Source organism: Carcharhinus amblyrhynchos, chromosome 10 (genome assembly GCF_965287045.1).
Source record: "Carcharhinus amblyrhynchos chromosome 10, sCarAmb.v2.hapA, whole genome shotgun sequence".
NCBI classification, from domain to species: domain Eukaryota; kingdom Metazoa; phylum Chordata; class Chondrichthyes; order Carcharhiniformes; family Carcharhinidae; genus Carcharhinus; species Carcharhinus amblyrhynchos.
The window spans coordinates 74,658,739-74,676,855 of NC_137333.1; the positions used below are offsets into that span (position 1 = coordinate 74,658,739).

The 18,117-nt window shown below is 40.3% G+C and overlaps 1 protein-coding gene across 3 annotated transcripts in view; it reads right to left on the reverse strand.

Annotated features, from left to right (window-relative positions):
* atp8a2 (ATPase phospholipid transporting 8A2) overlaps window positions 1-18,117 on the reverse strand; it is a 443,947-nt gene that overhangs the window by 369,620 nt on the left and 56,210 nt on the right. For all 3 annotated transcript variants that reach the window (XM_080197362.1, XM_080197361.1, XM_080197363.1), the window contains exons 2-3: window positions 17,736-17,874; window positions 4,765-4,864 (exon numbers count right to left, since the gene is read on the reverse strand). In XM_080197362.1, the coding sequence (XP_080053488.1) occupies window positions 4,765-4,864; window positions 17,736-17,874 (239 nt within the window). The remainder of the gene's footprint in view (window positions 1-4,764; window positions 4,865-17,735; window positions 17,875-18,117) is intronic.

The window sequence follows — 18,117 nt, forward strand, 5'->3', positions numbered from 1 at the left end:
ACACTGGCCTGTGGTTGGGAAACTCTGCTCTCTAAAAACACAAGAGCCAGTCACCTGGACGATGAGGATTCTGGTACTGACATGGAGACGGGGCAACCGAAACCCAGTCAGAGGTAGTCACCAAGGACAAGCAACCTGTAATGGCTCTTCAATGCTCTTTGTGGGAGAGGTGTTCACTTATCCATCACACATCCTCAGACCAGGCCCTACAAGCAATGGAATGGAGGCCATGGCAAAGAGACGCAGGAGGTACCATCGCATGGGAGCAAGGAGCAGCCCTCAAACTTGGGGGATGGCTGTGTGTGATAATCCCCGCAGGGACCAAAGGGAAATCGCTGATTGATCTCCCTGCAGGGCTCTTTGAGTACGAGTTCTTCTGATAACTATCCAACTGAAACTCATTACCAGAGCATGTTATAAGGCAGGCCCAGGGCTGAGCCTGCTAACTGCAGTCCCAGGCAGGCACTAGTGTAAATACACCACCTAGTAGCTTATTACAAGATGGAAGATAAAACTATGTTCCTTTCCGCTTGGGCTTCCTGAATCATTACACCTTTCGAAGTCAAACAAAAGTTCACTGGATTGATTGCTGGAATAAAAAGTTAATCAAATGAAGAGTAATCAAGTAGAATTGGCTTTGAAGGAGAGGTAATCTCAATGAAGATATACAATTCTGAGTGATCTTCATAGTTTAGATGCCAAGAAGCTATTTGTCCTAGCTGAGAATCTTGAACTAGGTGTTATGGTCTTGCATTACCACTCTTTCATTGCAGCTAGGTCAACATTCTCAAACTTCCTAATTTAACAACACTGTGGCAGCATCTGCATCACAAGAACAGCAGTGGTTCAAAAAGCAAACTCACCGCCACTGTCTTAAAGCACAACTTAGGATCAACAATAATCCTGATTTTGCATGTGATGTGTAAATAATTTTTAAAGACAAAATTGGAATTAGAACAAATTGACGCATTATGAAAAAGTGGATGATTATTAGCTCCTTAAGTTGACTGATATTACACAAAACAAATGAAAAAGCTAACATGAGTACCAGACTACCCACTGGTTTGATACTCCATTATATAATATGCTACAAGTGTTTGGGATCTAGAAATATGCAAGGAATCGTATAGAAATGAAACAGTAGTTATAACCCACCCCATCACCCGCCCCGAGTTCTAGTCTCCCTTCTCCCCTACAAATGGGAATGTTCTCCTGGTTTCTACCATATCAAATTCCCTGAGAAAGTTACCTATTAAAGATCGCCTCTTATTCTTCTAAACTCCACCAGACATTTCTTCATAAGATGAGCCCTTCATTCCATAAGCTGAGTGAGCCATCTCTGAACTGCTTCTAATGCAATTATATGTTTTTCAAATAAGGAGACCAAAACTGTATACAGTTTTCCAGATGTGATTTCACCAAGGCCCTGTATAGCTGCCATAAAACTTCTATTCTCCATGAAACATTCCAATTGCCTTCCTAGTCACCTACTTGTTAACTTTTTGTTATCAATGTACCAGCACACCCAAATCTCTCTTTACCATCGAGTTCTACAATCTCTCTCCATTTAAACAGCATATTGCTTTTTTGTTCTCCCTGCCAAAGTGGGCAAGTTCACATTTTCCCACATTATGCTCCATCTGCCAAAATTTTGTCCATTCACTTAACTGGTTGCTTTGCAGATTCTCTACCTTCTCTTGACAATTTACTTTCCTATCTATCTTGATATCATCAGCAAATTCAGCTACCAAATGACACTATAGTTAAGAAAGCCCACCAATGGCTCTACTTTCTTAGACGACTGAGGAAATTTGGCATAGCAGCTATGACTCTCATCAACTTTTATAGATGCGCCACGGAAAGCACTCTTTCTTGTTGTATCACAGCTAGATATGGCTCCTACTTTGTCCAAGACTGCAAGAAACTACAAGGGGTCATGAATGAAACCCAGTCAATCATGCAAACCAGCCTCCCATCCATTGACTCTGTCTATACTTCCCGCTGGCTCAAAAAAGCAGCCAGCATAATTAGGGTCCAAACACACCCTGGGTATATTCTCTTCCACCTTCTTCCATCAGGAAAAAGATACAGAAGTCTGAGGTCACATACCAACCGACTCAAGAACAGCTTCTTCCCTGCTACCATCAAACTTCTGAATGGACCTAGCTCGCTTTAAACTGATCTTTCTCCCCACTCTAGCTATAACTGTAACACTACATTTTGCACGCTCCCCTTTCCTTCTCTATGAACATTATGCTTTGTCAGTATAGCATGCAAGAAACAATACTTTTCACTGTATACTAAAACATATGACAATCATAAATCAAATCAAAAACACTTGGTCCCTTCATCCAAATCATTGATGTTGATTGTAAATAGTTGAGGACACAGTACTGATCCCTGTGGTACTTCACTAATTACAACTTTTCGCTTTCCAACTGGAAAAAGGACCAATTTATCCCAACTCTCTGCTTCCTGTTGGTTAGCCAATTCTTTGTCCATGCAAATATATTATTCCAAAATCATGTTCTCTTATTTTGTGTAATAATCTTTGATCTGACACTTTAGCAAACGTTTTCTGGAAATTCAAGTATGCCACATCTACAGGCTCCCCTTTGTCCATTGTGCCTGTTACTCCCTCAAAAACTACAATAAATCAGTTTAACTTACAGGAAAAGTCAAGACAATCATTAGACCCTGTGGTGGAGATTACTTAATGAATCATTTCCAGCCTATCAGTGTTGAATGGGAATGGCAGGAGTTTCTGTGACTTCACACCTAGAAGTTGCTTAGACATGAATCAAGGATTTGGTTTATTATTCCTGTCATTTCCAGGTTGCATTCCGGATCAGAAACAACTGTCAAGAAGTAAAATTAGGAACAAACTAGTGATTTGTTTGTAAATATTCTTTTGTTTTTACTTGAAGCAATTTTATTTATTCGTTCATGGGATGTGGGTGTCACTGGCTGGGTCAGCACTCCTTGCCCTTCCTTGAGGATATTTAAGAGGCAATGCATTGCTGTGGATCTGGAGTCACATGTCAGCTAGAGCAGATAAAGACAATAGATTTTCTTTCCTAAAGGACATTATCAGATAGGTTTTTATGACCATCAACAATGGTTTCATGGTCATCATCTAACTTCACTTTTAATTCTGGATTTTTATTGAAATCAAATTTCACCATCTGTCATGGTGGGGTTTGAACCCAGCTCTCCAGAGCATTACCCTGGCTATCTGGATTACTAATCCAGTGACAATATTACTATGTCACTGCCTCCTCTAAATTGCACATACATGGGTGAAAAGAGAGAAGAGGTTAATGTATTTTTACTCCAACCAAGAAAAAATATTTCAGATGCAGTCTAGAATTGTACAACTTCACCAGTTTATTGCACATTACTTACAAGTACATGACAGACAACATTCAATTGTGGGATACATCTCAATTTTTATGGATTTTCTCCCCCCAAATGCTGACTTTAAAACAGGGATCAGGCTTTCGGGAGGAATTGGGATATTGAATTCAATGATCAGCCATGATCAAAATGAATGGCTCAGCAGGCTGGAAGGGTCGAATGGCCTCCTCCTGCTTCTAGTTTCTATGACTTTAAGACATTTCAATGAACAAGAAAAGTGACAGGTAGCTCGATTGTTACTCATGAAGGATCTATTAATATATCCAGCTCAATTTTAAAAATTGAATTGGAAGAAGTTAGGATGAGGCAAAAGAGCCCCAACTGAGACAACAACATGAGCAAATGAGAGTTAGTCATCTTACCAAACATCCTTTTCATAGCAATCTTACTGGAGTGACTTGGCATAAATCATAATGCTTATTTTCAGTGCTGATCCATGTACTTTTTGTTGAGATGCTGACTGACTGATCATTATTAGAGTAGTCCGGAGACAGAGAAGAGCAATAACAGATATCATAATGATCACTAATAAAATTCTGCTGAGTGTACAGTAACATAGCAGGTTACTTCAGATCATATTTCAGTCTTTGCCTTCAAAGCAGCAATCATAAATGTGAGTATTGTTTAAGGCCACTTCACATCAGCACAAACCCAAACCATTGTTAGGCAGTGATAAGTGGACATAACACTTGCTGGAAATCAGCACTTCTCAATATAAAAAAATACAACTCAAGAAGCATGCCCAATTGTTCAAAACTTCAAATTGTTCAACACTCAGCACAATTTCTCAAGAAAAAGAAATGTAACTAGTAGAAGAGACATGCAATCCCACACCAGAACTATTAAAGTTTACTTTTCCTTCAGAACTATTTAAGCTTTTATCATAAAATGCTTCAATGTCCAAAGAGGAAAGGAAAATTAATCTCTGAATTTTCTCACTTCACATGAGAAGTGGAGATAACAACAACCCCGATTTAGCTTCATTAAATTAATGCAGATCCCACTTTGCTGCATCAGTTGATCTCAAACATTCGGTGTGCTACGCTCGAGAGTTAGTTTCAAAACCTTTAGTTTGGTGGGGGGTCAGTGGGAAGGATAAGAATATAAGTACTCTCCTTGGGGGGTTGTTTGTCCTGATTGTTAGCCAGTCAACCTTTAGTAGTATGTTTGGCTGCAATGGCAAGCGATGACAAAATGATGTTAAGTGTTATCACACCCCAATCCTTTTATCATTAGCATTTCCACGAACAATTTATACAAAAGTTCAGACACAATGATGGAGAAAACATCAATAGAAATATGAAATGAGAGCATAATCTTACCCAAACATCTCCAAGTTAGACTTACTTGTAATAAGGCTATAAAAAGAAAGAAAGCATTTGCAGCTCTTCTGATTTGTTCATACAGGAAGCGAGGCAGAAATGTTATCAGGCTGTATTTTGCTGTGCTGTTGATCATAAAGTGAAGAATATTGTCATATCCGTAAGAAAAATCACATCATGTTAACAAAATTACAGCTCAAGTAATCCCTCGATAGAAAACGGTCAATCTTGTATGACCAAGGACCTTCTTAACACTGAGAAAACATTACCCGAAATATGTCACCATATGATAAAGAGGACAAAGAAACAGAAAATGCTGGAAAATCTCAGCAGGTCTGACAGCATCTGTGGAGACAGAATAGAATTAACTTTTTGAATCTGGATGACCCTTCATCAGAGCTGAAGACAAAGAAAATGTGTCAATAATCCCACTCCCCTTACTGTAAAAATCTTATCTTTCTTTTCATCTTCAGCTCTGACGAGGGGTCATCCAGACTTGAAACGTTGGCTCTATTTTCTCATCACAGATGTTGTCAGACCTGCTGATACTTACCAGAATTTTCTGTTTCAAATTCCAGCATCTGCAGTAAATGCTTTTACGAGGAGGAGAAATATTTGGCAATATTTCAGGTACTTTCATCAGAGCTGATGAAAACATCCGAATAAAGGTCTCAGCTAAATCCATCTCCTTTTGACTCACGTACATGAATTTAAAGTAATTTCTTGTTTCTGTATAACAGGGGTACTTGAGGGTGGGGTGGTACCCCATCCTTAATCAGCCAGCTTCCTGACTTTGCCATTTTCTGGTAAGATTCTGCCCATTATTTCTGCAGTTAAGTATTTTCCTAGTTCAATCACCTCTGGCTGTTAGATGTAAAGTGGAATAAGCTTTACAGATCGTAAGGTCTCAGATTCAATTCCTAATCTGTACTAATGCTTGACCTTATCCAGGCAACAAATTAGCCCCATCACCTCTGAATCAGAAGGTGGTGGATTGCGCATTTGAGTGCCTGCTATGTATAGCTTATTTGTGTGAACACACAATAAGCAAAACTTGAGTGCTCTCATTTTCAGGTTATTGCTTGGCTGTGTACAAACACTCAGCTTACAGGGATTTTTTGGATTTTGGCCTTGGAGGGAGTGCAGAGGAGGTTTACTAGGCTGATACCGGAGTTGAGGGGGTTGAGCTATGAGGAGAGGCTGAATAAACTAGGCTTGTACTTGTTAGACTTTAGAAGAATGAGGGGAGATCTCATTGAGACGTATAAGATGATGAATGGGATGGATAGGATAGAGGTGGAGAGACTCTTCCTGCTCAGAAAGGACAGTAGGACTAGGGGGCACAGCCTCAACATAAAGGTGGGGGGGCGGTTTAGAATGGAATTGAGGAAGAACTTCTTCACTCAAAGGGTGGTGAATCTCTGGAATTCTCTGCCCGTTGAAGTGGTGGAGGCTACCTCGCTAAATATTTTTAAGACGCGGGTTGATGGGTTTTTGATAAGAGAGGGGATTAAGGGTTATGGGGAGAGGGCGGGAATGTGGAACTGAGCCTCGACAGATCAGCCACGATCTTATTGAATGGTGGGGCAGGCTCGAAGGGCCAGATGGCCTACTCCTGCTCCTATTTCTTATGTTCTTAAGTAACAATTCCATGTTCTGAGCATCAAATCTAGGCTGGCACCACTGTGCAATACTAGCTATCCTGTCCAAGGTGCTACCCTGTGGGTGAGACATTAAACTGAGGCCCCTTCTCAGGTGGATGTAAAAGATTCCACCACACTATTTCAAGGAAAGCAACGACATTTATCCCAGAATCCTGGTCAATATTTATCCATCAACAAACATCACTAAAACAGATTATCTTGCCCTTATGTGATTGTGACACAGTAGTTGGCACTGCTGCCTCACAGAGCCAGGGACCCGGGTTCGATTCCCGGCTTGGGTCACTCCCGGCGGAAACTGCATGTTCTCCCAATTGTGTGGGTTTCCTCCGGGTGCTCTGGTTTCCTCCCACAGTCTGAAAGATGTGCTGGTTAGGTAGATTGGCCATGCTAAATTCTCCCTCAGTGTACCCAAACAGGCACCGGGGTGTGGCAACTAAGGGATTTTCACAGTAACTTCATTTCAGGGTTAATGTAAGCCTACTTGTGACACTAATAAATAAACTTTAAGCTTTGCTATTGTTGGGATCTTGCCATGTGCTAAATGGCTGCCTATATAACAGCAGCAACAGGGCAGCATAGTGACATAATGATTAACACTGCTGTCTCATAGTGCCAGAGACTTGGGTTCGATTCCAGCCTTGGGTGACTGTGTGAAGTTTGCACATTCTCAAGTCTGCATGGGTTTCCTCCAGGTGCTCCAGTTTCCTCCCACAGAACAAAGAAGTGCAGGTTAGGTTGCTTGGCTATGCTAATTTGTCTCTTAGCGTCCCAGATGTGTAGGTTAGGGGGGATGAGCAGGTTAAATATGTAGGAATTACAAGGATAGGGCAGGGGATGGGCATGGGTATGACATTCAGAGTGTCAGTGCAGACTCGATAGGCCAAATGGCTCCTTCGGCATGGTAGGGATTCTATGAAAAGTATTTTGTTGACTTCAAAGTGTTTTAGGACATCCAGATGTTGTAAAAGATATCACAAACCTTTTCTTTTAATGTCTACTTTGCCGGACAGGAAAGAAATCAGCTCCTGATTGCACACGTGAAATTCTTTTAATAAAATGCATTACCATATAACTGGTGGGATGAAGATTATATGAACTTTGATGACTGGTATTTAAAAATGTGTAGCATGAGGAGAATAATGAACAGCAGCAACAGTGGAAAAACCAGATAAGGCAATAAGAAGAAAGCACACTCCCTATTCAGTTATTGCGATACCTACTTTTATTGCAAAGCAACATGGAGGAAGTCTCCGAAACACTCTGCATATAAATAACTTGTCATCAAGACATCATTAATTAGCACTTAAAAAGAATTTCTTCCTTTCCCTCCTTCCTCCATACATTTGATCCATAATCAGTTAGTCTGTCCATCCTGCAAGTGTCAATTAAACAATAGCACAATGCAAATTTACATATTCTAAAAAATACAATATAATAAAACAATCACATGCTCTTTCAAAATCTCAGACAACAAGTCTATTGAAGAGATGGACATCCTGTGGATACAGAAAGTGTGGGTGATGCGTGGAGGGTGAGGTGAAGGGGGTGATGAGGCAGTGGAGGGTGGTTGCATGTGTGGCCTGGGATGGGGTCACTTCTAAGGCTTAGTACCCTAAGGGGCCAAATGACTCTCTCCTGCTCCTAACGTATGTGATCATATGTTTTTTGGATGGATCAAATGAGCTGGGATAAAAGGCCATTGCCATCTGTAATTATGTTGTGAACAGAAGGAGATACCATGGCTGGCGTTCTATTTTTTTGTTGCTAATGGAAGTTTACTGAGTTTTTTGGGGTGAAATTGCCAAGACATGTGTAATGAGCCCATAGTGAATCAGTGACCTGTTATACACTGCTCAGGATTCTCAACAGATTTTTTCCATCGACTTTAGTCTTGTCCTTTTGCCCGCTTTTCAATTATTCCCCTCTATCTTGGTGCCTATAGCTTCTATTGAGGTATTGAAATATCATAAATAATAGATATTGAAAATGTATTGTAGTGAGAAGCATCAATCAGCAGATTATTGATTAAAAAAACACTGATACGATTGTGAACTATCCAGTCTTTGACTTCTTAAAAATTGTATCGTACACAGAAATGCAAGGGCTCCAAAGTTTCTGATAGTAAAGACTGATGCTGTTCACTCCTTCTAATTTGTTGCTCAGGAGTCATTTAACTTTATATCCTGTGGTCCTGACAAAGTAGCATCCAATTACACCTCTGGAATGAAATAATTATGTTGAATACAATATACCCAGACAAGAGAAAATCTTCTAGATCTTTTACAGAATGGTAAAAATCTTGTACATTTTATCTAGGTTGCAAGTATTGACTCATTCCTTCAAATATGAATTTACTGGTGCCGTGTCCATATGGTGCAATGTGCAGAATATGCTAATATGAGGTAAGGGGCAGTCACCAAAATCAATGCTATCATCTAAACAGTGTTATAAGTAACCAATGGAACACTTTCCTGTCAAATTGATGGAGATGTGTTAGGTACAAAACAATTTAATTATACCAGTTCTTCCACATTGCTGCAGACTGTAAATTGTTTTAAAGATGTGCATTTTAAGATAGGAAAGGGGTCATGCCCCATCTGATCAGCAGAGTGGGACCAGGAAAGATGAAGGGAAACAGTGACCAGGAAAGGGAACAGGGGGCAGCACTTGGGAGAGGTGACCTAGAGGTGGAACAATCACGAGGAGGAAGGGGACGATCAGGAATCAAGCAAAAACCAACAACAATCGCTTCTCGGCCTTTTGGGTAAGATCAAGTGCAGTATGACGCAGGACTCTGTGCTCTACAGGCTGTTTCCGGGGACGCACACCAAGACAAATATCAACTGCTGCTGGAGGGTCATCAACTCAGTGAAGGAAGCACTTTGGTCTGCCCGAAACTTGCTGATCTTCCAGTTGAAAGAACTGTCCTTGACCGAGTGTTGCAGACTGGCACATTCCAAGGTCCAGGACTATGAGCTGAGGGATGCGCTGAAGCTTGGGGCAGCTGCGTAAAGGCACAATGGGGAAAGGCCACACTATAAGGCCTTTTAACGGAGGCAGACCGAGGGCCCAGGAACTTCAGAATACCCTCGACCTGCGTAACTGCGTGCCAATCTGAGCAATAACGGCACACAGTAATTTTTGAGGCATGTATGTAGTTTTAAGTATTGAAATGAAATAACTAATTTGTGTAGAATTGTAAAAATGATTTATTCTGCACTGTTTGCAATTTATAGACATGTAGACTAGCAATGGTTTAATTGAGTTTTTTATGAATAAAGTATATTTTTGGAAAAAAACTCCTGTGGGTGGTGACATGAAGTATGTTCAGGGTAGCCCTAGGTCACATGACATCAATCATGTTTGAACCCTGGATATCTTTTCATGCTTTCACCAATATGGCATTTCTGTAATGCTCTGTTCCACTGCACTCCTTCATGCATTCTCCTGATTGTCCTACCTCTAGGTCACCTTTCCCAAGTGCTGCCCCTTGTTCCCTTTCCTGGTCACTGTTTCCCTTCCTCTTTCCAGGACCCACTCTCCTGATCAGAAATAGTTTTGGGGCATGACCCATCCCTATCTTCTTAAAATGTACTTTTATAAACAATTGTGTTCCATATTGGATGCTTATGACTCTGAATGGATTTTCACGGTTGAGAGTTTTCAGCTGGATGCAAAACAGTCAATAGCAAAGTCTGAAGTGCAGGTGATTTCTTCTGTCCTGACAAACAGTTATCCGCCAATTAACTTTCAAAGAAAATTTATTGTTGTTCTGTGATACCTTGCTGTATATAAATTGTCTGTGTTCATAACAGTGACAATATATTCAAAAATAATTCACAGGCTGCATAGCACTTAAGAAAATCTTCAGAATATTCTTCCTTTATTTCAGTTTGCTCCATTTTTGTCAGCCACTGCTTCATATTTCACATTGTGGCCCCTGCCCCCTGTCAAAGCTTTTTTTTAAACGTTTGTTTCTTTACTTCTTTTCATTGGCTATATTCATCTAAAATTAATTTTAGTTTTCTTTGCCATTGTAAGCTTCCCCTGCACACCAGCATGAGTGAGAAATCAGCAAAATAGAAAAGGGTGTAGGCATTTAGCGAAAAGGCAAGAAAATTGGGAAACAATTAATGAGCAAACCAAACTTTAGAGGGAATTTAGTATTTTCCTTTCTTAGGGTAAAAAAGCAGTTAGTTGTTGTCATTATTTCAATGTGTTTTTTTTACTCACACTAAGTTAATTAGGTTAACACTTGCATTAAAAGCCAAATCCTTTATGCCTTTCAGTAAATTGGCTTTAAACATTCATGGCCAGAAGCTCATATGAAATTTATCATTAGAACATAAGAACATAAGAAATAGGAGCAGGAGTAGGCCATCTAGCCCTTCGAGCCTGCCCCGCCATTCAATAAGGTCATGGCTGATTTGTCGTGGCTCAGTTCCACATTCCCGCCCTCTCCCCATAACCCTCATTCATTGAATAAGGTCAGTCCAAAATGCGGGTTTGTTGAGATTGCATGTTATAATTGATAATATGATAATTGAAGTGGCTATGAGTAGCCCTGAAACTATGAATTAAGAAAGAATGAATTGATTCTTTCATCAAAATTATAATGCTAACAGATGCAAGGTCCATCTTCAGATTTCTTTTCGATTCCAAACGGCAATCATTCTAAACAAGAGTTTTGTTAGATGTGTCTCACATATAGAATGCCCACCAGAAGGATAGGCCTTGAGACATGTCAGAGGATTGGACTATTATCTTTCATTGCTCTTAATATTACAATTAATTGCAATATTACAATTGCAATTACATTGCAAGAAACTATTTCAACTATAAGAGTATATTGTCAATGTTAGAAAAATGGTGGCAAAAGCATCAATTAATCTTGTGTTTCCTCTCCAAAGATTTTGACCATGTTGTTATTTCCAAATTCATACCTATCTTTCTGAAACTCACATGTTTGAATCAGGTTTGCATGTGTGCCAATAACAGACACCAAGAAACTCCATGAGACCTATGAGAGAAATTGGGGAGAAAAAGAATAGTACAAACTAGGAGGAGAGGGAGGCAAGTAAACACAACTGGAAGGGAGGGACAGAGACATAGACAAGCTAGAAGAAAGAAAGAGAACAATACAAACTGAGGAGGATAAAAAAAAATGACAAACAGCAACACAAACTTGTAGGGGGAACGGGGGATAATGTTGAAAGAGACAGAGAAACTCAACCACTACCTTGGCCTGGTCCTGTTCTTAACTACAAAAGCAAAATATTGTAAATACTGGAAATCTCAAATAAAAACAGAAAGTTTTCAAAATACGCAGGTCAGGCAGCATATGTAAATATAATCAGAATTATCATTCCAGGCCACGATGACCTCTCATCAGAGTTAAGGAAAATCAGAAATGTAACAGGAGCCATGATTCTCCCAGAAGTCGTGAATTGGTGGGAAAACTGTTCTAAATCCTAACTGTTTTGTCAGTTCAGCTTCTCGCCCCAAATCTGAGAGGGCGGGGGGGAATGCTATTCATGCAGGAGTCTGACAGTTCTGGAACTCTGCGTATGCGCAGTGCTCCTGATCTGTCTGACTTCCCATTCGCTGGCCAGCCCGGGACCCCCACAGTGCTGTCCCCTCCAGCACCCCCCACAGCCTGATCACGACTCCCACAATAATTCCCGGGCCAGCCCTGAACCCCTCCCTGGAATACCCTGATACTTAGCCCACCCCCCTGCTGCTCCCCCCGCTGCCCCCAGCAGTGGCAATCCCTCTACACCCCTCACCCAGGCAGACCATATACCCCCCAACTAATCGCTGTTCTCCCTATATCCCAAACTGATTCTGTCTGCAGAGCGGCAGCGAGACCTCAACTGATTACCCCTAGGCCCTGCTGACAATAGGCCACACACCCTTGGTACTGCTCCATGGGCAGTTCCAAGGTGACCCCTGGGCAGGGGGACTTTGCCCCTTGGACAATGCCAGGGGGCACAGGCTGGTAATGCCAGGATGCCCATGCCCGGGGGCACCACACCTTGCTGCCTGACCCCCTTGGGGGGGGGGGGGGGGGGATGGTGTTCCCGATTGCCCCCCCCTTCATTCTGGCAGGGTCTCCCATTAATTCCCTGAACATGGGGAGCTGGTCTCAACCCTACCAGAATGAAACGCTCCTGACGGGGTGGGAGATTCAATTGGGACCTCAAAGTTCCTGATAATGACTTGTTAAACATAATTAAAATACATTTAAAAAAGACTTAAATAATTTACTGCCTTCCCACCAGTTTCTCGCGTGGTCTGACTTCCGACTGTTCACTGGCTCTGGGAGATGCGCATGTGTTCACGATGCATACGTAAATCCCAGTACAAGGCCGGCAACGTGCAAATCCCATTGTGACCCACCAGAAAAGTTGCAGGTCGCGTGGGAGAATCGCAGCCAGGTTTTCAGCAATGGAAGAGTGTAGATAAATAAAAGGCCTGAGATAGGGTGGAGAGTAGGTGAGATTAAATGAGAAAAAGGTTTATTTGTACCAAAGCCAAAAAGAGTGACAAAGAAACAAAAGATGTGTTCAAGATCAATTATGAATGGCTGTATAGCAGCTATCTGAATGCAATGTAAAGGAATAAAGATACAAACCAGCAAACGAACAGAAACAAAATGGAGCCAGAGATGATGATCTTAAGTTGCTGAACTCAACACAAGTTTGACAATAGCAAAAGGTATATAATTTAATTCCAAATGTTGTTCAGAAGAACTTGGGTGTACTTGTACAAGGAACACAAAAAGTAGCATCCAGTGCAACCAGTTGGAAGGCAAATTTCACGTTGCCCTTTATTGCAAGGGGATGGGAGCACAAGAATTAAGAAATCTTGCTAGAACTGTATCGGCCTTTGGTGAGACCACATCTGGAATAAGGCGTTGCCTTGATCTTCACGTTTAAGGAAGGATATGTATGCCTTGGAGGCAGTACAGCCAAGATTCACCAGGTTGATTCATGGGATGACAGGCTGAGTCAATTGGACCAAATTCTCTGGGAACTATAAGAATGAGGGGTGGTCTCACTGAAACATCTTAGGCCCTAATTTGGCTAAGATCACTTGGCTGAAGTCATGAGGTTACACTGAGGCTTCATTTGAAGCCATTTTTTGAAGTGGCATCAATGCTTTTTGGCTAAGATTCAAATGATATCTTGGAGAAGGTGCAATGCCTGCCCCAATCAACTTGGGTCATGTAGATCAAACCCAAGATAGGAAGTGGTGAGCCCGTCTTGCCAGCTTGGATCAGGATGTCTCACTTGAGATTTTGACTGGATTGAACTGGATACAAAAAAAAAACTTTTCCACTCAAGGGTTGTGAATATGCAGAATTCTTCAACCCAGAGGGTTCTTCATACTCCAATGCTTAATATATACAAGGTTGAGATAGACAGATTTTTGGTGTTTTGGGGAATCAAAAATGGGGAGCGGGTGGGAAAAGTCTTGCCTGAATACGTTTAAAACTGCTTCTGGCCAATGTTTGTTGTTCAAGCTAAAAACATTTTTAGTAGAACTTGTATTTATTTTTGTCTCCATCACAGAATTGTTCTCAAAAGAAAAATACCTCAACACTGTGCTGCTAATCATCATTTTTGAAGCTTCACCACCACTTACATTTTGTAACCTGTGCACCCCCACCTCTATGCCCCACTTGAACTGTCAGCAGCACCCAGGCAACTTATCCCTTAACAACATAAGTGGAATGGCAGTAGCAACTTGTGAGCTCAACCACCCTGTTTGGCAGTGACATTTAACTGCTTTTATATTGCTTCAAGGTTACTGCCAGTGATACCAATAGATTTGCTGGTTTTCAATGAGGCTGGGAAAGTCAACCATACGTGACTCTATGTAGCCATTCCTACTAGTGAATCTCAGCAAGATTTGCTTTCGAGTTGCAGCTGGCAGAATAAAACTTGCTTATTGAGGGTGACACCATGGGCCTAGGTGCAAGCACAATATAGTTTCCCAATTCTCTAAAGTATTTTCTGTGGAAACAAGAACACAGATTATGGAAAACAGTACTGAATTTATATAGTGTTACAAAACATATCTGGAAATTTAGCTAATCCCAAAGTACACATAATAAAAACTACTTGTGCTGAAAAATTAAAGCCACTTTATCTAAAGAATATATCAGGACTTCCTGAATATCGATACTGTTGCGAAACAAACGGCTTCAAAACATACAAAGTAACCAATGCTTTCAAAATGAGCAAATTGAGTCAATTTTCTACTCTTTCTAAAGTGACAGCAGTTCTTTTGAAAAAAATGAGATATAAATCAAATATTAAGGCTTGATTTCAGACACTATGGTTACGAAAGCACAACACCTATACTTTCTCAGAAGACTAAGGAAATTTGGCACGTCAGCTACAATTCTCACCAACTTTTACAGATGCACCTTAGAAAACATTCTTTCTGGTTGTCTCTCAGCTTGGTATGGCTCCTGCTCTGCCTAGACTGCAAGAAGATACACAAGGTCGTGAATGTAGCCCAATCCATCATACAAACAAGCCTCCCATTCACTGATTCCGTCTACACTTCCTGCTGTCTCGGCAAAACAACCAGCATAATGAAAGACCCCTCGCACCCCGGACATTCTCTCTTCCACCTCCTTCCTTCAGGAAAAAGATACAAAAGTCTGAAGTCACATACCAACCTGAGAACAGCTTCTTCCCTGCTGCCGTTAGACTTTTGAATGGACCTGCATTAAGTTGATCTTTCTCTACACCCTAACTATGTCTGTAACACTACATTCTACACTCTCTCATTTCCTTCTCTATGAACGGTATGCTTTGTCTGTACAGCACGTAAGAAACAATACTTTTCACTGTATGCTAATACATATGACAATAATAAATCAAATCAAAGTGTGCTGAACGGGAAATAGCAAATGCTGATCAAGGATTTAACAATGTTCCTTTCTTTTCAAAATCAGTTTGAGTAAATCACGCAATTCCAGAGAATCCACTTATGCATATTGTGCATTAACTACTGTAGAAATAAACCCCAGCACTGATAATGTGATCATTATCTCTCAACTTCAACTTAATCAGAAGTGATTGCATCAAAACTTCCATTTCCTAAACCATTAGTTTTTCTAATATCATCAACGACATAGCCAACTTCACAGTTCACTCCCTCATTAAAACTCCTTCAGGCTAGCTTCACTTAATTTTACGAACATCTCCAATTCCGCAACAGACTGCTTAGTACAGGGTTTTTGTAGAGATGTCACAGATGCTTTTCTGGTAATGTATCAGTTCTAAGCAGTTCTTCTATTGTTTACACTGCTATTGGTTTGGTGGACTTAATTTATTACATAGTACTGGTTCAGTTTGGTCTTCAGATTTAAAAATACTTATAATTCACACATTGAAGAATTTTATTAAACAAGTGCAGAACATTTTCTTGTGTAATGATGTTGCTAGCACATTTGGAGAAAAATATGGCATTTGGAACCTTTGCTGTGGTGAAACTGAGTTTTAAGAAAAAGAATTACAAATAAATAAAATCTAAAGCTAAATGAGGTTCACCAAGAAAACCATGTCATGGTTGTAACCTTCTTTTACAGTTTAGATGTTTCAAATACTTTGCACCAATATGTTCTAATGCCTAAACTGAACTATAAAAGATGTCAGTGTGTCTAAGTCTCAGCAATCCTGCCTTGTAATGAGAAGGTTGTGGATTCAAGCCTCAGTCCTGATATTGAGTATAAAATCCAGATTAGTACTTTAATACAGTACAGCGCTGTCAGAATTTCAATCTTTCAGGAGAGGTTAAAAATGAGGCATGTCTACTCTCTCAGGTGGACATTAAAGATTCCTTGACATGCTCTAAAGAACAGAAGGATGGTTCTGGCTAATATTTATTCCTCCACCATCACCAGTAAAACATATTGGGTTATTTTCACACTGTGGTTAGTGGAACATTGCTACACACAAGTTGGCTGCGATGTTTTTCTACATTACACCACTGGCTATGCTTCCAAAGTACTTTATTGGCTGAAGATAGAGGTAACAAGAATACTAATGTAATTTTTATTTCCCTTTTTGCCTTTGATCAACTAAATGCATTGTAATTATTCCCAGAAAGCCACATTGTAAGCATATTCACTCCCTTGTACAATACATAACCTAACTCTGAGAAAAAGCATGGAATCTACGACTTAGTCTTGGGAATTTATATTTCATGACTTTTGGAATCCTTTATAATCCATTATAATTTTAATTATTAACCTAAGTTATTCTATTTGCTCTCTGGAGATACTTAAGTGCGGCATCAGAAGTTTGAGTACTTGTTTAGCATCTCACAGAAACAAAATGTGCCTGTCTCTCACTGAAGGAAATGAATCTGAACTTGGAATTCAAAAGACCTGCAAGAAATTACAATCCAAATCCCTTGTGTTTAGGCTTCCACTCATCTTACAATATGTCATCTATCTTTTGAAATGTTTCCGTTACCTCAAGGTCTACAGTCCAATACCCATTTCCACAGCAAGCTGTTGCTCCCCCTGCCAGTTCCAACAAAAACTCACCAAACATAAAACACATTCCACAGTAAACATAAAACAGTGGATTTTGAGACTTTCACGTGCAATACCTTCTTTCAACACTAACATACATTCAAACATCTCCCTGTCCCAACTATAGGCTATTCAAAGGAATTACTTCTAAAAATATCTTCTGAAATTAGTATCCAGCAACTGAAACAACATGCTTCTAAGTTTAAAAAAAAGGAATCCTCCAAACATGCTCACAGTACATTACAGACTTAGATAGCCCCATAACGCAGTTCAAAAAAGGAACACAATTCTATTTCCCTATAGTAGTGCTCCAAGTAATAGCAGAACTAACCACATCCAAATGCAAACCAGAATTGATCTAAAACATCTGATAATCACAGAGTTCGGGGACAATCTGCAACTTTGGCCTTCTGATACATTTTATTTAAATAGTACATATTGGCAGGAGAAATCAGCAATATGCAAGCTTATATCTTTCCACGTAGTGCAACGTCTGACATTCCTTCAGTCATTAAAATCACTTTTTGGCTCAACAATCTTCATGCCAAGCTTAATTTTATACAGCTTGAAGAACGTGGAATTAGGTTTCCTACACACAGACACTTCTTTCTGTTAATTAACACTGCATATTGGAATCAGGCACACACAAAGTCAATAAATAATTCAAACTCTACAATTCTGTGGAGAAAGAAATGAAGCTCTCTCCTTAAAATATGACTGTGACCATCCTTATTTTTACATATAGAATTTTCTAAGTTTACAAGATTTCCTTACCTGACATGGTTGTCACAGAATTTGGTTATCGGAGGCAGGTTGATATTAATAACTCGGCCTGGCTGATCTGCCTCTGGAGATATAGTTCCAGACATCTCATCATCAGCTTTTTCGTAGCCCGAAGATGAGCAACCAGTTCCTAGTGTTCAGACCAGAAAGAAACACTCAGTAACTTGGGGAGCAGAATTTATGTTTTGCCAATGGCAGATGTTTAAAGTTTGATAAAACAGCAGGGCTACACTTGCAATAAACTAAGCTGCTGAGAGCAGCACAATGCTCTGTAAACAATGACTGACGGGCTCGCTTTGTTCAATGGATGTGGGGCACACACACATAGCTATCAGCAGTCTTTCAGGTTTACAAAATAAATAACCTTCAGGGC